Source organism: Oryza sativa, chromosome 1 (assembly GCF_034140825.1).
Source record: "Oryza sativa Japonica Group chromosome 1, ASM3414082v1".
NCBI lineage: Eukaryota > Viridiplantae > Streptophyta > Magnoliopsida > Poales > Poaceae > Oryza > Oryza sativa.
Genome location: NC_089035.1, coordinates 18,666,012 through 18,691,021, shown reverse-complemented (window position 1 = coordinate 18,691,021; position 25,010 = coordinate 18,666,012). Strand labels below are relative to the sequence as shown.

The 25,010-nt window shown below is 42.8% G+C and overlaps 1 protein-coding gene across 1 annotated transcript; it reads left to right on the top strand.

Annotated features, from left to right (window-relative positions):
- The first annotated feature begins 13,227 nt into the window (after positions 1-13,227).
- LOC9266735 (nicotinamide adenine dinucleotide transporter 2, mitochondrial) lies at positions 13,228-23,256 on the top strand. Its single transcript, XM_015766714.3, has 9 exons — positions 13,228-13,818; positions 13,950-14,048; positions 15,388-15,494; positions 16,755-16,803; positions 19,416-19,528; positions 21,588-21,682; positions 21,789-21,877; positions 21,968-22,062; positions 22,550-23,256. Exons 1-9 carry the CDS (start codon positions 13,737-13,739, stop codon positions 22,769-22,771), a joined length of 951 nt encoding a protein of 316 aa, XP_015622200.1. The 5' UTR covers positions 13,228-13,736; the 3' UTR covers positions 22,772-23,256.
- The last annotated feature ends 1,754 nt before the right edge of the window (positions 23,257-25,010 follow it).

The following is a 25,010-nucleotide window of genomic DNA, read 5'->3' as shown; positions in this document are numbered from 1 at the left end:
GTATGCCACGGCTCGACGCTGGCGGGTGGGCCCCGCCCTCCCCCCGCGGGCGTGGGGCCCACCTGTCAGCGCGTGAGGCGGGACGGGAGGGAGAAGGGGGAGGAGAGGAAGGTACACGGTTGCGGGATCCTCCGCTCGTGATTGGTCGGCGGCTCGCCTCTCCGGATCGACCCCGGATTACGCACGCACGCACCCAATCCGCACGCTGGACTGGGCTCTAGTGCTCTACACGCGCTCGCGCCGCATTACTGACATGTGGGACCAGGCGACCGCGGGGCCCACGTTACAGTGGGTGCGTATGTTCTGGGGGGGGAGCGTGGCGGGCTGACCCCGATCGGGCGCACTGGACGGGACGCCGCGTGTGCGGGCGGCGGAACACGTGGACGGCGGGGGAAAGGGGGGAGCGTGTGGGCCCTGTCCTGTCGGGGTCGAGCTCGAGAGCCTCGGGATCGGGCAGGTGGATCGCGTCGTGGCGCGACGAGGGGAGATAGATCAATCGCGTCGGATGATGTTTTTCCCTGGCGCGCACGCTTCTCGGGACAGGTCGCTGACAGGTGGGACATATTGGACGTAGTAGGCTGGTCGGTACTATGTCAGTGGGAGGCGTGGTTTTGGAGTTTGGGCATGCTGTGTTGTCAAACAACGTGTCCGTGGACGGTTGGTATTTCTATTGCGGGAAGGTACGGCTAAAACGTTTAAACCACGTGATTTAACCACGAGGTTATGGTGCTAACAGAACCGTCCCCTTGCACACGCAGTTAAAAAGCATTTCCCCGTCGTGCCAATAGGCAAACGCTCCCCATCTTCGACCCAGTGGAGTAGAATTTACTAAGAGCAAGAATAATACAGTAGAGTCCACTTCCTACTATTATTCCATCTTAAAGCCAACATATATAATGTATTAACTATAAGGTTGGCTACAACTTTCTTCTTCTCTCTATCTCTCACCTATACATTTAATATATTTACTTAGGAGCTTGTGTTAAACTAGCTCTTGCATGAAAGCCAACATCCTTGATTTTTTATTATCTGTCACCTCTACCTAAGCTTATAGTAGATTTATAGCTCACTATTATACTTCCTCTAAGGGCAATTGCAAAGACTGACACTAAAAAATTATAAAAATGCAACTATAACTGTTATTCAATTAGCAACTTTACAAGATTAAAAAAAACGGTGGCAAATTTACAAATGCCCTAATTTATAAACCATTGCCAAAATTTAAATTTTATAGCTTAATTTTATAGCAGCACACCAATAAAAATAATATTGTGAGATGGATATGATAACAGTATCTAAGATGTATGATCTTGGTGTTATTAATACAGTGTTGATCCTTAGTTGCAAACACGATGGCGGTAAAACTCTAACCATGCTAGCATTAAATTGGACTCATAGTCACAGGCACCACTAAAGGGTTATTTGGTTGTTTGATTTGGTTGTTTGAACCACTCTGGCACGCTATTAGGTATAAAGAGGGTAGTTTGGTTGCTACTTGGGCTACGTTCTTTGCAAACTTTTGGAGGAAAAATTTTAAAAACCGAAACGATAAAGCTCAGTAGCACACGATTAATTAAATGTTAACTATTATAACTGAAAGGACCTTGATGTCGCCTAGAGGGGGGTGAATAGGTGATTTTTAAAATAAATGCGGAAGCTAAAACAAAACAGGGTCGGATTGTCTGATATCAGGTCGGATAGTTCTATGTGATCGGATAGTCTGAACTGAGATCAGACTATCTGACCTGCACAACAACAATACAAACAAGATAACACCCTAAGAGATCTAAATTCAATCCACAAGCAAAGAGGTGAGCTCAACCAACAACAATATTAGCATGGCACAAAGCAATGCAACAAGAAGGTAAAGAGAGTGAGGATATCACCGAGGTTTATGCGCCGATGTATTTCCCGGAGTTCAAATCCTTGAGGGGATTCTAGTCTCCGTTGAGGGGCTCGCAAAGAGCCAGGTCTTTTTCAACCCTATCCTCGTGATGTTGCACAAATGCACTCATCCTTCCACTAAGGGTATCTCTTTCCTTGCGGAGGCGAGATCCGGCCTTCACAAACTTCTCTTGGCCAACCACACGTAGATCGGTGGCCCAAGAACGACACCTAGCCGTCTAGGAGTCCTCAACCTCCAAGAGTAATAAACACTGTTGGAAATATAGTCATGAATCGGCATATTTTAATCCAAAATGTTAAAGCAATAATCATGGCATAAGCGGTGTAGGGTGATCTTAACATAACCAGTAGCATACCATGCGCATCATGAATGTCAGGAACAGGAACATTACAGTAACGCAATAACATGCTAGAGGCATCATGAATGTCAGGAACAGGAACATAGAGCACATAACAGTAAAGCGATAGCGCTAACAAAGGGAATAGGAGAAGGATATACCCCGAGAATGGCCCTCCGCTGGATTGTGAGGCAGAATTGCCTCCGTTGATGTTGTCGTTCGCGGCACCGGCTCCAGCTCCTGGCGCACCACCTTCGGCTCCAGCTCTTGGCGGCGCACCACCTCTGCCATCTCCTCCAGCAGCGGCGGCGGCAACTCCAGACACGGCGAGCAGTCGTGCAGGAGGCACTCCCCAAAAACCTGATCACCCGCCTACCCGGTGCAGATCTCAGGCGAAGATGTGGTTTCGGAGGCATTGCTCCTTCCAATCTCTCGTGCGCGCAAGAGATCAGAAGCGAGGAAGCGATAACAGCACTGGCGCGGAGGAGGAGGAACTAACATCGGGAAAGAAGCAAGCATCCGGAATAGATCGGACTCGCGGCCTCCTTATCTATCAGGAGAGAGAGGCAGTCGTGGGAACGTGGACGCGCTGTTGCGGAGAGAATCGTGGGAACGTGGTTAGTGGCTGCAAAAGAATAGCGACGTGACGCACGCACGCCGCCGCCAGCCAGCCACGCCTCGCCCACGCCCACGCCCACGGCCTCGGCCCGGCGCGCGCGCGCGCGTGTGGCATTCCGACCCCCACCTCAACCAGTCAACAGGGGGCCTCCAATAACTCCCTATTTAGGTTGAGATATTCCTCGCTTAAATCCTGAGGTGGTATTATTATCCTTAACACTTATTATGGGCCTTTGAGATTTAATAGGATAAGTTGGGCCTACCCCAATTATTCTAACAATCCCCACCAAGTTTCAAGGCTCATAAGAAATGTTCTCAATGTTGTGCCTGTTTGATATACCAGGGTTTTGGTGGAGACTGTTAAGTTGAACTTCCACCTAGGAAATGAGCTACATCAGACCACAACTGAACAATGGACTATGCCTTGAATTGTCAGTTTTGTGTGATCAGGTTTCACTCAGAACCTTGACTGGTACTGGGCTGCCGTTCGCATCCCCTCTGTTTGGAGCATATAAGTCAAACTCCAGGCCTTTCATGAGTATCTAGAGATCGCCCAAACCTCATAGACTGTGACTAGCAGTCGAACTCATATAGGTGTGTTCCTTCTGAGATGTTCTGCAGGTCAACATCTCTGCTTGGAGAAGCCACTCGGATCACATTAAGGCATGAGCCATCCTACCATGCAGGAAAGAAGAGAAGCACATCATGGAAATGAGCCCTTTTCAAGGGTCTCTTCTCTCAGTCACACAATAGTTTGTTTCGCCATCCAAATTCACAGGATCTCCGATCACAATGGACAGGTTTCCACTATTGTGCAACCTTAGGTGGGTATCAAGCCCATTTCCCTCGATGCACTGTCTATCACATTACGTGGTAGCCCCTTAGTAAACTGATCTGTCAGATTTCTAGCCGTTTGGACATAGTCCAATGCTATCACTTCGGAGTTTTTCTGCTTTCTGACAGATTTCAGTCTTCTCTTGATGTGCCTAGATGACTTCATGTTGTCCTTTGAACTGTTCACTTTAATAATCACTGTTTGATTATCACAGTTCATTAGGATAGCTGGCACTGGTTTTTCAACCACCGGCAAATCCATCAGGAGTTCACGAAGCCACTCGGCCTCAACTGTCGCAGTATCTAGTGCTGTAAGTTCTGCTTTCATTGCTGACCTCGTTAAGATGGTCTGCTTGCAAGACTTGCAGGAAACAGCGCCCCCTCCAAGTGTGAACACATATCCACTTGTGGCTTTTATCTCATCAGCATCAGATATCCAGTTTGAGTCACTATACCCTTCTAGTACTTTTGGATACCCGGTATAGTGAATTCCATAGCTCATAGTGCCCTTTATATAGCGCATTACTCTTTCCAGAGCCTGCCAATGATCATCTCCCGGATTTAAGACAAACCGGCTCAGCTTGCTTACAGCAAATGAGATGTCAGGCCTCATTGCACTAGCCAAGTACATCAATGAACCAATGATTTGAGAGTATCTCAGTTGATCCCTTGCTATTTTTCGGTTTTTCCTTAATAGCACGCTGGGATCATAAGGAGTAGGAGCTGGCTTGCGGTCACTATATCCAAACCAACTCAAAACCTTGTCCACATAGTGGGATTGCACAAGTGTAATCCCACCCTCATCTCCTCTTTGTAGTTTGATGTTAAGAATAACATCAGCCTCTCCCAAATCCTTCATTTCAAAACTCTTGGACAGATAGTCCTTGACCTCCTCAATCACATTAAGGCTGGTCCCAAAGATCAATATGTCATCGACATATAGGCACAAGATCACTTCTTCTCCCCCACCATAGCGATAGTACACACATTTGTCAGCTTCGTTCACAACAAAGCCTGCAGATGTAAGCGTGGTGTCAAACTTCTCATGCCATTGCTTAGGTGCTTGCTTGAGGCCATACAAGGATTTCAACAATTTACACACCATTCCCTCCTGACCTTTTAGTATATACCCATCTGGTTGATCCATATAGATCTCCTCCTCCAGCTCTCCGTTTAGGAAAGTTGTCTTAACGTCCATCTGATGGACGAGAAGACCATGAGAGGCTGCCAGAGCAAGTAGTACTCGAATCGTGGTCAAGCGAGCAACTGGTGAGTATGTGTCGAAGAAGTCCTCGCCTTCCTTTTGGGTATAACCCTTGGCCACAAACCTTGCCTTGTACTTTTCAATTGTACCATCAGGTCTAAGCTTTTTCTTGAAAACCCATTTACATCCTAGGGGCTTGCACCCATATGGATGCTCAACGACTTCCCAAGTACCATTAGACATAATCGAGTCCATTTCACTGCGTACTGCTTCCTTCCAGTAGTCAGCGTCAGGAGATGAATATGCCTCTTCTATGGTTCTTGGGGTGTCATCCACGAGGTATACAATGTAGTCATCTCCAAAGGATTTTGCAACCCTTTTTCTCTTACTCTTGCGAGTATCTACAATGTTGTCCTCCTCAGGATTTTCCTCAGGCGTTTGATCATTGTGTTCTATCGGTGCAAAGTGCTCATGGGGCATGACAGTTTCTTTACTAGAAGTGCTAGGTGTATGTTTCATGGGAAATTCATTATCAAAGAATGTAGCATCTCTGGACTCAAGAATTGTACCAACATGCATGTCGGGTACACCAAAGTTTACTATTAAGAATCTATAACCCACACTGTGAATAGCATAACCAAGGAACACACAATCAACAGTATTTGGTCCAAGTTTCCGCTTTTTGGCTATAGGTACATTTACCTTGGCCAAACAGCCCCATGTTTGTAGGTATGAGAGATTTAATTTCTTCCTTTGCCATTCCTCGAATGGTGTTACTTCCTTATGCTTCATTGGAATTTTATTCAGGACATGACAGGCGGTCAAAACTGCCTCACCCCACCATTCCTTGGAAAGCCCCGCAGTGTCTAACATAGCATTCACCATCTCAATTAGAGTATGGTTCTTTCTTTCGGCCATCCCATTTGATTGGGGTGAATAGGGAGGCGTCCTTTCATGAATAATTCTAAACTCTTCGCAAAAAGATGCAAACTCATTGGAAAAATACTCCCCACCTCTATCAGACCTCAACCGTTTGATTTTCCTTTCAAGTTGGTTTTCTATCTCAGCTTTATAGATTTTAAAGTAATGCAATGCCTCATCCTTTGTTTTCAATAGATACACATAGCAAAATCTAGTGCAATCATCCATCAGTGTCATGAAATATTTCTTTCCCCTTTTAGTCAACACGCCGTTCATTTCGCACAAATCGGAATGAACAAGTTCTAGAGGTGCCAAATTCCTCGCCTCAGATGCCTTGTGAGGCTTGCGAGTTTGTTTCGATTGAACGCAAGTATGGCACTTGGAACCTTTGACCAAAGTGAATTTTGGAATTCAACTCATGTTAGCTAAGCGCGTCATACAACCGAAATTCACATGACAGAGTCGCGAATGCCACACATTAGACTCATCATTCTCGCTAATATGGTTCACAGCATTATGATTATTACACATGTCATTCAAAGAAAAGCGGAACAAGCCTCTGCTGTCATAACCTTTTCCAACAAAAGTCCCATATTTAGATACGGCACATTTATTGGACTCAAACACAAGTCTAAAACCTTCTCTACACAATAGAGAGCCGCTAACAAGATTCTTCTTTATTGAAGGGACATGCTGCACATTCTTCAGCTGCACGGTCTTTCCCGAAGTAAACTTCAGATCGACCGTACCAACACCATGAACAGCCGCAAGCGACCCGTTTCCCATCAACAAGGAGGAACCTCTCCCGACCTGATAAGAAGAAAACAGAGAAATGTCAGCACATACATGAATATTAGCACCAGTGTCCACCCACCAATCAGGTGAGTGAAGAACAGAGAGAACTGTAGGTAATATTTTACCGTACCCTGATGTTCCTCCGCCCTCGCTAATGACCATGTTGGCAGACTTCCTGTCTTTGCGCTCAGGACAGTCCTTGGCCCAATGCCCAGACTTGCCACACACAAAGCAGTCTCCCTTTGACTTTCCCTTACCTTTCTTCTTAATGTTGGTTGCAGCCTTGGGTTTGACATCAGGCTTGACTTTCTTGTTGTTGTGGGATGCATGAGGGTTCTTCTTCTGTACCATATTGGCACTAGAACCTCCCTCAACCTTTTTGCCCCGGACGTCCTTTGCCCTCGCCTTCTCCTCAACACCCAAAGAGCCAATGAGATCAGAAACACTGAACTCTTGTCTCTTGTGCTTTAGAGAAGTGGCAAAGTCCGACCAAGAAGGTGGCAGTTTGGCAATAATGCCACCCGCCACAAACTTGTCCGGCAACTCACAGTTGTTGTTCTCAAGTTCCTTAGCCAGCATTTGAATCTCATGAGCTTGTTCTACTACAGAACGGTCATCGACCATCTTGTAGTCATATAACTGCTCCATGACATACAGCTCACTGCCAGCGTCAGAAACTCTGAACTTGGCCTCAAGTGCATCCCACATATCCTTCCCGGAAGGCATGTGCATGTACACGTCCACTATGTTGTCAGTGAGTACACTGATCAATGCTCCACGGAACAGGCAATCCGAAGCCTCGAACTTAGCCTCTTCCTCAGGAGAAAGAGGTGGTTCACTTCGTTTGCCCCGTGAAACATAGAAGCACTGCATCGCTGTCAACCACAGTAGTGCACGTGCTTTCCATCTCTTATAGTTAGAATCATCAAAAGCATGTGGTTTCAGTGCAGCAGCAAAGCCAACTACCAAAAATGACCTATCAGATTTTTGGATTGTTGGAAATATAGTCATGAATCGGCATATTTTAATCCAAAATGTTAAAGCAATAATCATGGCATAAGCGGTGTAGGGTGCTCTTAACATAACCAGTAGCATACCATGCGCATCATGAATGTCAGGAACAGGAACATTACAGTAACGCAATAACATGCTAGAGGCATCATGAATGTCAGGAACAGGAACATAGAGCACATAACAGTAAAGCGATAGCGCTAACAAAGGGAATAGGAGAAGGATATACTCCGAGGATGGCCCTCCGCTGGATTGTGAGGCAGAATTGCCTCCGTTGATGTTGTCGTTCGCGGCACCGGCTCCAGCTCCTGGCGCACCACCTCCAGCTCCAGCTCCTGGCGGCGCACCACCTCTGCCATCTCCTCCAGCAGCGGCGGCGGCAACTCCAGACATGGCGAGCAGTCGTGCGGGAGGCACTCCCCAAAAGCCTGATCACCCGCCTACCCGGTGCAGATCTCAGGCGAAGATGTGGTTTCGGAGGCACTGCTCCTTCCAATCTCTCGTGCGCGCAAGAGATCAGAAGCGAGGAAGCGATAATAGCACTGGCGCGGAGGAGGAGGAACTAACACCGGGAAAGAAGCAAGTGTCCGGAACAGATCGGACTCGCGGCCTCCTTATCTCTCAGGAGAGAGAGGCAGTCGTGGGAACGTGGACGCGCTGTTGCGGAGAGAGTCGTGGGAACGTGGTTAGTGGCTGCAAAAGAATAGCGACGTGACGCACGCACGCCGCCGCCAGCCAGGCACGCCACGCCTCGCCCACGCCCACGCCCACGGCCTCGGCCTGGCGCGCGCGCGCGTGTGGCATTCCGACCTCCACCTCAACCAGTCAACAGGGGGCCTCCAATAACTCCCTATTTAGGTTGAGATATTCCTCGCTTAAATCCTGAGGTGGTATTATTATCCTTAACACTTATTATGGGCCTTTGAGATTTAATAGGATAAGTTGGGCCTAGCCCAATTATTCTAACAATCCCCACCAAGTTTCAAGGCTCATAAGAAATGTTCTCAATGTTGTGCCTGTTTGATATACCAGGGTTTTGGTGGAGACTGTTAAGTTGAACTTCCACCTAGGAAATGAGCTACATCAGACCACAACTGAACAATGGACTATGCCTTGAATTGTCAGTTTTGTGTGATCAGGTTTCACTCAGAACCTTGACTGGTACTGGGCTGCCGTTCGCATCCCCTCTGTTTGGAGCATATAAGTCAAACTCCAGGCCTTTCATGAGTATCTAGTGATCGCCCAAACCTCATAGACTGTGACTAGCAGTTGAACTCATATAGGTGTGTTCCTTCTGAGATGTTCTGCAGGTCAACATCTCTGCTTGGAGAAGCCACTCGGATCACATTAAGGCATGAGCCATCCTACCATCCTGCTCGGAGTATCTGATATTTTTGAAGCAGAAAACTTCGTTCTCAAACAGAGACTCAAGTTCCATGAAATTTCGTAGTCTCTGTATCATCGGACTATCTGATCCAACATCGGATACTCCGACACTTAGAAAAACTCACTCAAAAGAATTTTTTAAACAAAGACAGAGAGTGAAGTTCTGTGAAAAATCGGATAGTCCGATACATCGGATAGTCTGATTTCAAATCGGATAGTCTGATGTTGCTCAAGTAAAAATGAAATAACTTTTTACTCCGAACTCCGATTTCGAAGATCTTGGACTCTATGGAAAGCTAGTTTCATGGGCTATCAAACCCAACATAAAACATGGTCCAAAACCTTCAAGAGATGTTGAAAAACTTGCAAAGAAACCCGGTGTAAGTGTTGTGACAAGTGAAACCACTCGGGATTAAAAATTTTGGCTTAGGTTTTTCAACTCACACAAACATGAAGCATTTTGAGCACTAGTATTCAACCAATTATATGCATGTGGTATCCCTCTTAATAGTACGGCATCCTAAACTCAAATTTAAAAAGTAAAGTTATACCAATAGGAGTACCTTCACACCATATTGATTCTTCACTTGGAGGGTTACCAACGTCAAAGTCATTTGATCATCAGGAAGATCTCATCTTCTTGATCTTTGACAGTTCATCTTCCATTTCTCAAATGATTAATGTGGATAATCCATGGCTTCAAATGGCCTCGCACGGTTCATCACGACACAGTCTTCACTTGCCCTTCACCACCGGTTTCGGTTCGTCGGCGCCAAGCCCCTTGCTTGCCCTTCACCACCGCATGGTCCATCGCAACTGAGCGTCACTTGCGCTTCACCGTCTTGCCATAGGTAGTCACTTCATGCCCGCATCTTCAATATCTTCTCTTTAATTCTCATCCATCGATAAGTCCATTTCCTAGTTTCTTCATCGGACTAATCACTTGCTTATACACTCCATAAGTGCATTAGTCCCTTAATCGTTTGTCATCAATAAACCAAAACCCACTAGGGGCATAGATGCTCTTTCAATAACTTGAAAATAAATTTATTTGCTTTTTTAAGTTACTTTTATATAGATTTTTTTTTTAAAAAAATGCATTATTTAACAGTTTGAAAAATGTGCTAAAGGAAAATAAGAAAGTTAAATTTTGGAGTTGAGGAAAAAATAGACTTGTCAGGGTTATGGATACCACATACCTAATAGTAGTTGACTAAATCTCGGCAGGACCCGCCACATACCATGTCTTATACGAAAACAACTTTGAATATAGAAGGAGTTCCGCATAAGGAATGATGAATAGAGTTCTACATGAAAACGACAAGGACTACTTGAATTGTATCCATATTGGTTTCCCTAGTTCTACTTGGACAAGGGGACATCTATGGGTATAAATACAAGGCCCCCTAGGAGGAGAGGGGACACGAAACAATAGATCAAGACACAAGATCAATATACAAGCCAATATTCGTCAAGACAAGACGCCGAATATCGACTTCAGAGATAAGCATGGCTAGTCCCCTACGGTGCCTACGGATACCGTCAGGAGAGACATAACGCTATCTTTGATCTCGCCGGATGCAAATTCGAGGAGGAAGGCTACCCTGTTGTCGACTACGAATCAGCACTTCAGACCGCCAAGTCGACAACAGTTAGATAGGCTACCCCAAATATTGTACTGGTATGATTATGGTGAATAAGAGCAACGACCAGCTTCGGCCAATAGGAGTAAGGTTATTACCTGACAATTCAGGGGCCCGAACCTGTATAAAAATCCTTGTCCCCATCTTTTTTACTACAATCTCGCATATATGATAGTACCAATGATCCCCATACTATGCAAATACCGGAATCGCGACATCAAACGTTGACAAGACTCTTGGTTGTATCTTTTAGATCACAATGGTATGAGATGTTGTTTGATTTATGCTGTGAGGAAAAACATGTAAACACAAGGTTTTTTTTAATAAATGGATTTAGTTAATTTACCTCATGTTTTATAAGGTCTCCCTCCGCCTCTTTTCTACGTCTCCACTTGCCATCATCGCTAGTTCATGGTCAAAATTAGCAGCCTTGAGCTCATGGCCATCGGATCCGACAGTCTAGTGGTCGGGAAAGAAGAAGGGCAGCAAGGAAGAGGAGATAAATGACAGTGGCGACATCGATGGCAAGAAGAGGAGGACAGACGATGGCGTCTAGATTTGACATCCTCCTCGAGTTTTTCCTCCCAGTTAGTAAGACCTTGCGACTTGCAAAATCTAGTGGCCCCGAGCTCACTAGACGCTAGTGCCATACTCCCTCTGTCCATAAATATAAGGGATTTTGTTCCCTTGGTGTGTCCATAAATATAGTGGATTTGTCTCCTCCCAAAGCAAGCAGGCACTGCCTGTCAGCCATCCACCATCCATGAATCGTTTTCAAAAAAAAACATACCAATATGATGTACATAGAACTAAAGAAATACAAAGAACATCTAGTACTCATACTACTTCGCCCCGTCTATGGCTTTGTTTAGATTCATGGGTGTAAAATTTTGACGTGTCACATCAGATATATGGACACATTTGAAGTATTAAATGTAGTCTAATAACAAAACAAATTACAGAATCCTCCTGTAAACCGCGAGACGAATTTATTAAGCCTAATTAATCCGTCATTAGCAAATGTTTAATGTAATACCACATTGTCAAATCATGGCGCAATTAGGCTTAAAAGATTTGTGTCGCAATTTACACACAATCCGTGTAATTAGTTATTTTTTTATTTATATTTAATACTCCATGCATGTTTCCAAATATTCGATGTGACAGGGTGTAAAATTTTGACAGGATCTAAACATGCCCTATGTCAAAAAGGGAAAAAGTTACAGAAAACATACTAATACTAGTGTACTACAAATTTGTTTATTGTGTCAATGATGTACACAGATGTACTACTTACTCTTTCTTAATTTGTGCTCTTTTAGGCATAATACCTTATATTCATGGACAAAGGGAATATTTGGCTGTCATAGGATTATGGCTGCTCGCTGCAGCTACTCAAAGTGAGGGCGAGAGGCTTTACAGGTGCAGTGATGGAGACAACAACGGATTGGGTCGATGGAAATGAGCAAATGAAGCGGAGGCACAAACCCCTCCTAGCCTTTTGTATCCACACGCCCCTGCGTAACCCCACACCTACATGGGCTCATGCGGGATGAGTTGAGCTCGATTCAAGCTTTTCTGCTCAACCTAGCTACGAAGGCAGTTTTGTAACTGCTCATTCTGGCTCAGGTCAATGTTCAAGCAACTAAATATACGACACGCTGTATCTGATATACGAGCAAGTGCGAGCTAGATAACTAGCAAAACCTTAAGATGTTTACAACAGACAGTTACCTTTTGCATGATTGAATATGGCAACCAATGAACGTCTCAAGGGCTATATGCTCAAACTAAGATTCTCATCGGATAGCTATTTCAGGCCTCATCGGATGGCATGAAGCTTTGGCTGATCAGCCAAATCTGCCAAGTTCAATTTAGCCAAAGAAAAACCATTGTTTGGGTTATTTTGCTTATATGGCTGGTGAAGGATTTTCTGTGGCCGGTGGTTTTGGGATTTTTATTTTTTGTGTATGGTCACTAGAGAGTTCACATAATTAGCCACTGCTGATGATCCAACTCCCTTGCGGGTCCCACTTGTTTGGCTGAAAAGTCTTAGCCCAAGCCTCAACCAAACAAGCCATCCGGTGAGACCCTTGGGCTGAAGATTTTCAGCCAAACTGCCAAAGCCCATCTGAGTATTTTCAACCAAGTATAAGCAGGAGATCCTTCATCAAATCCATCCAAACAAAATAAGCCAACCAATGGAATTGCTTTGGCTGATTTGGAAAAGGTCTGTCCGAGCATGTTGATTACCAACGAGGCCCTAAAATTGTAGCTCTGCTTTTTTCCAATGAGCCGAGCTATATTTCTATACGAAAGTTGCATAAAAAATAATATTAATTTATTTTTTTTAAAAAAATAATAAATACTTAATTAATCATATAATAATTGGTGTTTTGTTTTGCATGTCGGCCCGAACACAGCCTTTAGTCACGATGGACCGGGGCAGTTCGCACACCGAGCCCTGTGCGCGAGACGGCGTGGTAGCTCAGGGCTAAGCGAGCGCTCTAGGGGACGGACGCGTGTAGCTCCGCCGCTCAGCCCCCCGCTGGCTGAGACAGCAGCAGCAGATCGAGACTCCAAGAGAGCAGCAACATCGACGGACGCACCCGTCACGTCCCCCCCTCCCCCCCACCACCCGATCAATCATCACGCCTTCCCCCTCTTCCCAAGTTCCAACTCCCCCCGCCGCCGACGCCTCCCTCCCCCGTCCCCCCCTCGACCGTTCCCCTCCCACACCGCCGGCCGCGTCGCCCCTCCCCTCCGCCTCCGCCGCTGCCGCCGCCGCCTCCCTGCGGCCCCAGTTTCCGTTTCCCAAGCGAGTGTCCCAAGCCGCGTTGAGGGAGCGGGCGGCGCTCCCCCCGTCGCCCGGCGCGTGGCATCCCGCCCGGCCGCCCGCCCGGATCCGGCCGGGGCCTCCCACCGCGGGGGACGGAGCGCGTCCTCCGCCGCCGCCGCCGCCGCCGCCATTTCCGGTGGTCGACTTCGCCCTGACCGAGGGAGACGGTCTCGTCCCTCTCTTGTCTGCTGCAGCTTCCTAGCTCCTGGGCTGCCTCCCCCCGCGGCTTCTCGGGCGCCGCGATGTCGGAGGGCAGGGGAGGTAACGGCGCGCGAGTGATGGTCCGGGAGGCGGCCTGCAACGCCATCGCGGGCGGTTCGGCTGGTAATTCTGCTCTCCCCTGCGTATGGTTCTAGCCAGGGTTGGTGGGTTTTTTTTGGCTTCGGTCTCGGGATGGTGGCGTGGGGTTTTGATCCTTCTGATTGCTCTTCGTTTGGTGGCTGTGTTGGGCGCAGGTGTGATCTCCGCAACGGTGCTGTGCCCGCTGGACGTGATCAAGACGCGGCTGCAGGTGTACGGCCTCCCTTCCAACCTCTCTAGCACGGCGCCACCTGGTAACTAGCTCTCTTCTCTTCTGATGCATGGTTTATACGTACCGTTTGCCTACTTTGCACTCTGTCCATACGCTTTCTCTGGGCTTGTTGCCCCATGAAATTTGTGAGTTAGCCTGTTTTGGTCTCGCTGTAAGATCAATTTGTCGCGTTGCGATACTAAAGAACATGATGAAAGCCTATATGTTTGCATTATACCAGTTATGCTGGACAATGGTTTGATTGCAAAAGTTGGCGCTTAATGGGGTGGGGGGCTGGTCTGACGTGTTGGGGTTGATAAAGGGGATTAGGAGCTCAATGCATGCTTGTAACTGAAGTACTACTGTCAAAATTGAGGAATGGAAGGGTAGGAGTGCCAAAATAGATAATCTAATAATCCATGCTTTTGTATGCTTGAATAGTTATAAATTAGGCACATGAAATTGTGAGCTAAGTCTTTTTCCCTGCAATGCTGCACATGCAGTGCGTAATGTAGCTGCTGCTGCAGAATCTCTTATAGTCAACCAATGCAACATTTCATATAAGATTGTTTTGACATTGCACTATTTCCTCCATTTCACAGTATCTGTCCCATTATCTCTGGAGTATCTGTTTCAAAATACTTGTCCATTGCAGAGATCAAGATGTACTTCTTGCAAATTTTGCCCCTACTTAAATGCATTTCCCACCTACTTAAATATTTTTGAAAAGATAAATTGTCTGTATTATGAGTATATTAGGGATATCCACAGTCATTTTCATTATGTTTTCTTAGACTGTGCTTTCTTGGTCTGTGTAAAGTGGGCTGTGGACAAATATTGCAAAATGGAAGGATGTCTTGAGTAAAATATTATAAAATATTTCCATATATTGAATATTTTGACAAAGGCATATTAGCATTCATATAAATCATATGATTCGCTAAGTTTGAAAAGACTTGCATGTTCATTTGTATATTCTAATGTTTTTATCTGAATCTGAAATGAAAAAAAAAACCTGTTATCCTCATCAAGTTTGCATTACAAACATGCACATTTCTCTGTTTGAAGGGGAACTATATGTCCTGTGCATATGTGTCACTCCAATGGCACAACTATTAATACCATAAAACCTTTCACACTTCTATAGACATCTTAGTTTAACATGCTGAACAATATAGTGCTTATCTCTGTATGTTGATGATCAATCTAGTACAATTATAAATTAATTTTGGATACTCAGAAAGTATTGTTCTCTTGAGCATGTATTACTAATTTTTAATCCTTCTCAAACAGTCTTATTTTATCTCTTGATAATTCATCTATTCATCATATATCTGCTCCATTTATCTTTTTTTCTGACTTCTGTTTCTCTTCCGTATTAGGTAGGGTAATAATTTCAGGTTTTCAGCACATATTAAAAAATGAAGGCCTGCCTGGGTTGTATCGTGGCCTTTCACCAACGATAGTAGCATTGTTTCCAACATGGGCTGTAAGTAATCATTAACATTATACAGTCAGTCAGTAAACAGTAGCATTATTTCCAACTTAGGATGTGAGTAATCATTAATGTACAAATACAGTTAGTAACATTACAGGATTGTTTTAATTTCTTTAATCCACTTTTAGATGATAGCTTGCTACATGTCTATAAACAATGAGTTTTGAAAACGCCTAATGCTGATGTTTTATGTGATTTCACTAAATTGAATACATGTTCCGTGCAATGCCTAATAACAGATGTACATCTCCACGAAGCGTGTTTGCTGTTTGAACACTTTAATGCATTTCGCTTACTATCTAGATCCACTTGTGATTGCGATTCAATAAAAACCAATTTCAATATTACAGATCTAGCTATATGTATGGACATTTATATTGATTTTGAGGAGTTTGTTGAGATTTTGGCTGCAGAAGTGAATTTGTTTTAGTAGGTTGTGTGGGAGATACTGTCAGGGTTGAACTGTTGGCACTCAATTGTTTAAGGGGAAACATGAGTCGGTTGTTTTCTCTTGGCGCTTAATAGTAATATACTCCCTCCGTCCCAAAATATAAGGTATTTTGGAGGGATGTGACACATCCTAGTAATATGAATCCGGGCAGTGTCACATCCCTCTAAAATCCCTTATATTATACGACGGAGGGAGTAGTATCATGTGACTTGTGGAGGAAGATCTGGCAAATTTGATGCTCTCCTTTTTATGATAAAAATCAGTGATTCCCATCCTCTTCAATAAGTATGTCATCAAATAGAATTTAATATATGCCACGTTCAGAATGTGATACAGGAGGTTTTCAATATATATGTGGTCTAATCCATAGTCCATACTCCCTATGAACATCTAATTGTGCTTCAAAACTGCAGGCTAAATATTGCTTTATGATTGATGCTTGTTTGGTGTGTTTGATTCTGTTGACTCATAATCTCATAAATATGCATGCTCAGCTATTCTGACTGCGTACACTGTAGTGAAAGAAACAATTCTGTGCACTGAAGCCATGGCTCGTGGGCTGTGTGCTGTTGGCGTTTTTGTTTCTATTAGTGGTGGCTGATCTTTTGTTTAGATGCTAGTTAATTGATTGTTTTTGCTGATTCCGTGATTTATGTTTGAAACATGTAACACGTGAAATGTATTAACAGAGAAAACACACAAAATATCTGTCTGATTCTCTTCATTTTTGTTATCTCTGCCTTTGATATATATTTTTTGAATCACACCTTATATAATGTTTTGTCTGTTGCACTCTGCAGGTTACGTTTTCAGTTTATAATCACTTGAAGGGTCTTCTTCATTCTCAAGGTTAAACACAACTGTGCTTTACCAATGTTGGTCTAGATTTGTCAGTTTTTGTGCTTATGTGTAAAATATTGAAGAAAGGTGGGCAGAAGCATCAAATCCTTATTTAAGGGAATCATGTGTTGGATTAGATTCTATTGTGTTTCCATCTTTGTTTTTGTTTTCAGTTAACTCAAGCATCTCAAGGTCTTGAGCATTTCAGGGAATGCTATGGACAATTCTGACATGCCACTATATTAGATATTTGTATTCCTTGAAATGCTCACAAAAGAATTAGCATTAAATCATGTTTAACACAACAGCTTAGTGAACTATAAGGAATTTTCCCGAGGATCTACTGTTTGCATAATGTGTCCAACTTTCCCTGTATCAGGAAATCATTTAAAGCGCTTCAGCTAAAGACTTGTTATGTTCTTTAAAAGTACAAAAGCTTATCTATATGTGATGATACTATAACTGATATTTCATACTTGACTAACTGTATATTTGACTGGAGAGGCTTATGCACTCACCGTAGAGTCCAGCATTTTGATACCTATTTTATCACTATATGTTGATAGGTGCCCCTTTTGGAGTTATGTTGATCACATGTTAAAACAGTGTTTTTGTCTCCGGAATGCTGGCGCTAAGACTTGCTTCTCCACTGGATTTGCTTTCGATAACCTCCTCCTTTTGGGATATCGATAAAATGACAACCTTCCTTTTAGAATCACATAATAGCAACATTTGACCATACATGGTAAATATTCTTGGTAGAATATGTTCCACAGCTCAGAACTGCAGATATATCACAGCACTCTTACATGGGAGCGTATCCTATGCACACAGGCCCTCGCGTGTACACACCATATACACCAACTAAAAATTATCACAAAAAATTCTAGGAAAATTCATACATGTACTTTCAATAGTATTACATCTACGTGCAAAGTCGCATCTTCAAATTCATTCTACATAGAGAATAACAAAAAAGATAAAATTCTGACAAAATTGCAACCTTAAAACTGTCAGATTTTTTGTTTTTTTTGTTACGGCTAAAATATAATGAATTTGATGTTAAGATTTTAACCCTAGGTGTAATACAATTGAAAGTATGTGTATGATTTTTTCTAGATTTTTTGGTGACATTTTTTAGTTGGTGTGCACGTGTGTACACGTGAGGGCCTGTGTGCATAGGATATGTTGCCCTCTTATATATACCTAACTACCTAAAGTGTCTGGTGATCCTGACCAGATATGGATCATTTTCTCTCAAATGTGGTTGCCTTCTATCTGTAGATTTCACAATTCACATCCCCAAACAAATCAAGGAAAGTACTAAGTGCAGATGTCCATGCAATTACACTAAAGAAACCAAGAGAATTAAGTTGAATCAAACTAGGAAAGACTAATTGAGTCATGTGGAACTGTGGATTCTATTAGATCTATCAGGTGTATATTTTGGTGCATTAATATGATCCGATAACTCATATATGCTCTCCATCCTGTATTATAAGTTCATTTTTATGAAAAATGCATGCTTTCACAACTCAAGCCATTGTGGAAGTCAAGTACTCTGTAGTTATTGCAGCATTTGCGGTCTATATCTCTGCTTTATTTGTAGTTATTGCATTATTTCAGTCTACTCTTTATTTCCTTTTTCGAAGATGTAGTACAAACTGAGGTTAAATTGTTATTTAGACATGTATATAAGGTGTAAAATGGGTTTTTCTAGTTTGTTACTTCATGAAGAGCATATATGTAACAGTTAATATATTTACAACTAAGGACTGTTATAGGATAGGAGACAAAACTATGGGCAAACTAGATCATGATCCTATATTTTATAATTTTGCTGGAAACTTAACAGGGTGCAGAGTGTGCTTGGGGGTCATTTATTGTTTCGTGCAATTATAGTTGTAAAATCATGGAAATGAGAAACTTCGATTGAGAGTCCGATGACTTTATGCACATAAGCAAATGAGGAGTTAAGCCTCATCTCTATACCTGTCTTGTGCGCACATGCGCGCACACATAATCCTAAATTCTACTCAATACCATAGGCTTATTAATAACTAAGGCTCTACCCTACAGAGGTGGGAACATAATTTTTTCATGGACAAAGATAACAATGCTATATCTACCAGTACGTGCTTGTTATGGTAATTTATTGGTTTAATTGCACTGACTGCTTTTGCTAGTGGTTGCTGACAATTACAAAACTCAATTACTTCGTCTTTTTTTGTCCTATTACATACTCCGTATTTTGCACTGTCTTTCTGCGCCTGTGGTTCTTACGTGTTAACATTATTGTCCTTTAGTTGGCACTAGTATATATACATATGTCCAAATAAAACTGCCTCTTTCTGTCAGTTGTTAAATAAAGTTACTTCTTTCTGTCAGTAGCCACCTCCCGTTTCTCTTAACTAGTCCTTATAGTCCTACAGCTGCAGATGTCTTCTAGTTTTGATTTATGGTCATAGTTATGCTTTTAATTCAGGGATGATTACTTATATTAATAACATATATTTGATGCATCAACTGTTGTCTGCATGCCTTGTCATAATTTTGTTAATGTAGAGAATCATAGTACAAACTCCGGTACCAATTCCTAATCATTTATGTTCATTATGCAGGTGATAACACTGGCGAATTGTCTGTCCAAGCAAATATTCTAGCTGCTTCATGTGCCGGGATTGCAACAGCTGTTGCAACTAATCCATTGTGGGTTGTGAAGACTAGGCTACAAGTAAGCTATATCGTAGTAACTTATATCTGTTTATTTTTCCCTATATGGTATTTATTTTCAAAACAACTTTCTATAGATTTGTGACTTTGCAATTTTATTACCTTACTTTTGGGGGTGGGGGTGCGGCTATGGTTCTTCTTGAGATGAGAGACTAATAAATATCCGGCAAGTTTGTAGAAGATGGTGATACAACTTGGCTCACAGTAGTATATACTGCTTATACGTTGTATTTGCTACTTGCTTGGTACATGATGGATATATGTATTAGGCCTTACTTGTGAATCCTAGGGGCAGATATGAGGATGCTTGATGTTGCTAGTTAGAACTTAAGATTTTTATGAGAACAGAACTTAGGTGTTCCATGGGGTGTCAACAACATTGTGAAGGTGGCTGCGCCAATCATCAGAGAAATGCTTACAAATTTACAATGTTCCAGGGTTTTGATCATGTGCCAGAATCTGTATTTCTTACCATCCTAGAGACCTGAAATGCGTGAAATGCCATACATTTGTTTGGGTTAATATGATATGACTATATATGAGCTGTTGAGCTGCAGCATTTCCTGTGTAAGACATTTATTAACTAATTCTTCCATGCATGGAGAACTTCAAAATGATGATGTTCCCGATGGAATTTGAGAACGACTGTATTCAACACATTTTGTTAACATTTTTCTTGGGCCACATATTGGGCATGCAATTCTATCTTGGGTAGTTCTCGATTCTGAGACTTCAATGCATCAACACTAGTGCAGTAGATGTAACCATGGTTCCAGAAATCAGCGCTAGTCAGTCAGTCAGTCAGTCAGTAACTAACAACTTGGCTAGAGAGGGAGAAACTGGGATTAACTAACATCATGAAGGGATTTGGTTTTCCTTCCCCCATCCCCTCCTTAATTTTCAAGTGTGAGGATTTGGAACATATGTTATTAATAACTAATAGGTGCACATTTTAATAGCAAAGAGATTGCATTTGTGTGTTATCACAAGCAATATGGTTCTAAGAAACAAGGAGGTTACAGGCCAGCCTGGCAGCTACGCCAAGCCATCGTAGGAGATGTTTTGCTGTGTTTGCACCATTCAATAAACTAGACTAGAACTTTTTTTAGACAAGCATGCATAAAAGCCTTCTTGGGGTATTCAATTATACCCCTTAGTTCTCATGAACAAGCTGCCAGTCTTCTCTTGCTTTGTTATAGAAGATGTCATGCTTGGTTAGTAGGTACACCAACTGCACTTTTCTTGTCAAATTGTGGCACGCAGTCTCTAGCGAACAAATTGATCCCTTGCAACTGTCCCATCGTTATGGATATGACTTGTTGGACATGTGAAGGATGTTTAGTATATGACAACTGTGACAACAAAACCTAATAATAGCCATTGAAACTCATATTTCATGTGATTGTGGAAGTGTGGCAATGGGCCATATAATTCCCTTTTTTTGGGAAAATTGTAACTGTGCCATTATAATTTTACAAAATTTGAGATATGCCATCCTGACCCACATGTCATTGACTCACGTGGGTCCTACATGTCATTGAGCTTTTTATTTTTGATGTTGTCTTGATCAGAAACTTCCCTTAGATTGAAGAGTCAAACCTCATTCCTAGACAACTAACTCACAAGTGAGAGACAGGGTTGGCTAATCATTTAGTTAATATGAGTCCATTCAAAATTAGTAAAAATAACCACCTGTTTGAAGCATGTTTTCTGTCTAGAAATCATTACTCTGAGAATAGGGTGAATTCTAGTTACTTTGTCATTACATGAACGCTGTTATCAATGATTCAACATAATTAAAATAAATCTGAGAATGCTGCCCACTAAACTATTGAAATCTTTGTGAATTGCATGAATGTTTATAACCAATGATTGAAAAACTATTTGGCATAGTATATTTTGACCTGATAATTACAGCCTGACGTGACCCTGCTTGTTTCTTTAATCATTTTTGCATAATTTTGGGCATAGGATCTTATTTATAGCAATTGTTACATGTATATATGTGTCACGTTGGATGATGTTTAAAATTATTTATGTACTCTATTTACATCTTGTAGACACAAGGGATGAGGACAGGTGTGGTACCTTACACAAGCATTTGGTCTGCTTTACGGCGGATTGCAGAAGAAGAAGGTATCCGTGGATTGTATAGGTAGGTTCACCTTAATCATATTGCATACTGTCTTGGTCAGTTCGTTTCTCGTTCTTTTCATTAAAATATATGTTGTCTATTTGATCTCTGTTTTATATGATGATAGTGGTCTTCTTCCTTCTCTAGCTGGGGTTACTCATGTGGCCATCCAGCTCCCAGTCTACGAGAATGTGAAGCTTTACTTTGCTAAAAGAGGTAAAAAATCTTTTTTACTATACGAAGTTTGAGTAAAAGACTGAGTCTTCATGGCTTGAAGATTTACAAAGATGTGCACATGCTTTTCAGACAACACTACAGTCGATAAGCTCAGCCCAGGAAAATTAGCTATTTGTTCATCAGGATCTAAAGTAGCGGCCTCAATAATAACATACCCCCATGAGGTATTTTTGTTGGTCCTATGTTTTTCGTAATACCTTTTCTTTTGAGTACTAAATGGTTTTCTGTTGAATACATGTGTCTCCTGCTACAGATACCTGAATAGACACATTGATCTCTTCTGAAGTTGACACTTTATTTCTTTCAATTTGGTCACATGTTTTGGTATCTATATTTTGGATTGGTGAAATGTTTGTTAAAATGGGAAAGTGAGTTGGGTTGTTGCTAAAATAGGAAAGCAAGGAATGTTGTTGCTTAAAATGTCAAATCTATTCTAAAGTGAATAAATAAGCAGAGAGGCAGAGAGGCGTAGATGAATAAATAACCTCCTTCAGACACTATTTAGTGAAAGAGAAGATGAACTAACCTAATGAAGAAAAGATCACTTTCTAGTGGAATTTACTTGACTTCTTTTTGGAGCACCAGTAGCTAGGAACTTGAAAAACCCCTTACGTTTTATTTTCAGTTATAGTAATTGGCTTATATTGGCAGGTTGTACGATCTAAATTGCAAGAACAAGGTCGTGCTCGTCATGGTGCTGTGCACTACACCGGTGTAATCGACTGTATCAAGCAAGTGTATCAGAAGGAGGGAATTCCCGGCTTCTACAGAGGTTGTGCTACGAATTTGCTAAGGACAACCCCGAATGCTGTCATTACGTTCACCAGTTATGAGATGATTAATCGACTCATGCACCAGTTGCTGCCTCACTAAGCAAAAGCTTAAAAACCAGCATATCTCCACTGAGCTTGTAATGCTGGCTGAGACTATCTTCGACATAGCTTGGGTGTAATGGTTGGTGATCATGGTTGCATTGCCATTTGCCCATTATTGAAGAGAAGGCGGCTGTTAAGCACAGATTTTGGTGAAAGAGATCGGCATACGCAGAAATTTATGTTTTGGTGCGAGGTTAAAATATTTCCCTTGTTTCATGTGTTCTAAATTGTTGATAGGAGCCAATTGTTGCCTCCTTATATGCTGACCTGCTAATTGTCTCATTTGTTTCGATTTAAACCTTTCTGAAGAATACTGACCGGCTGTTATAGCTGACCAATGACCATATATTGTCAGATGCGCCTAGAGTTTTACAAGAAACAAGGCCTAGCCATCGGGATCGGATACAATGTTTTGTATATCCCTTTGTTATGTATTCCCAGTGTTACCGTTGACTATATTATTCAACCAGCTAATTGCTCGTTTGTTGCTGTGGTCTTCTGAAAAAACGATTGTTTGCTTCTATGGATACCGGTACAGCAAAAATAAGTGTTTTTATGTAGATGCACCTTTTGCCCTAGCAGCAAGCATGGTTTGGAGTTGATGTGATCTTACATAGTTGGGGAAACATACTAGGAATCGAAGATTAAGATGGCCATATGGCCATACAAACCAAATACGGTGTATAGCTATGTGATCAATAGAATTGTAGGTACTGTTTTTTTTTTCTTGCGCCGATCACATTGGTTGGGAGGCAAAGATAAGTTGGGGCTGACCGCCAGCATCTGTCAGTTTCACATCTCTTGAGGAAAAGATTGTTAGGTTAGATAGCCATAATACAAATTTTTTTATAAGCTAAGCAAAATCTGAGAGATGTAAGACAATCACTCATGAGGGACCTCTAAAAGCAAGTGAAAGGGGTGGCGCCCCCGGCCGGCCTGCCAACTGGGAGGCAGCGGTGGGCGCCCAACTGCCACCGGCGATGACCAAAGGTGCGGCGGCGGGCACGGGAGACGGTGGAAAGGAAGGGGAAAAAAGGGAGGGGATCTCACTGAGCGTGGGCGGGCAAAGTGACAAAGGGAGCATGTCGGCGGAGAGGATTGGCAGCGATGCTTCGGGACACCGATGAAGACGGCGCTCCCGCGGAGGTCAACAAGCGGGGAGCGGTGACCGGGGACGCACAAGACCTAGGAAAGGTTGGGAGGGGTTAGGGAGAAGGGGATGCCTGGTAACTACAATAAGTGATGGCTGGAGTCCGACGATGTTGGTATTTTGTTACGGTCATAGATAAATCCGCAACCGCATGAATATCGCTGTAGCACTTCACATTGGAATATTCTAAGGATATCGAATCACAAGGAACATGTGAGTACAATCTAAGAACATGATTCAACTAAGGAAAACAATTAAATGGTAGGCTTACGATAGAGATGATTCTTATGGATTAATTATCTTAATTAATTTAAGGTACAATTCTATCAGTTGCTTTGGGCACCGACTTTCCTTTGGTTTGTCAGGCTGAGTCCGACTTATAGCTCTATGATGTACCCAAACGTGGAGTAACACGAAGGGTGGAAATGACTATCATCACTTGCCGCCTGTCTCACTTTCTGTGGAGCACACAATAAATGAAGGTAATGTCTAACCTAGACACCACATCTACGTTATCGATTACTACTCTAGCCTCGACCAAGAATTTCCTTTTTCATCCAGAGTCTTAGTACTAGAGTGCTCAGTATAAATACGAAGCGACGAGCCCACAATGATGAGAAGCTACCTTACTTAAATAAGAAAAGTAAATACCATAAAGAAATCTCAAATACTTATTTTATTGAAGAAAACATCCATCGAGGTACAAGTCGAAGGAGAGAGTGCCGACAGCTCCAGCACTCCTCCGGGACTCCACTTGAGAGTTGAGAGAGTGTCGACATCTCTGGCACTCATCGGAACTCCCCCGAAGAGTACTGTGACAACCGGAGCACTCCTTTCAAAGCTTCCCCTCACTCTCCTCCTACATTCTAACTCTACAAGAAAGTAGCCTAAATATGAAAGTAAGTTGTACTCCACTCAAGTTGTGTAATTTGAGAGTGAGAGTTTCTCCTCCTTATATAGTGTCAAGTGGTTGTTACTATGGTGGTTGTGAGGTCGGTTCACCCACAACCGCTATAGGGAAACAATCACCATCCTCCAAGTGGAAGGTGTGGATGAATGGGCACAAGGGTGGTTTGGCTGACCCTTG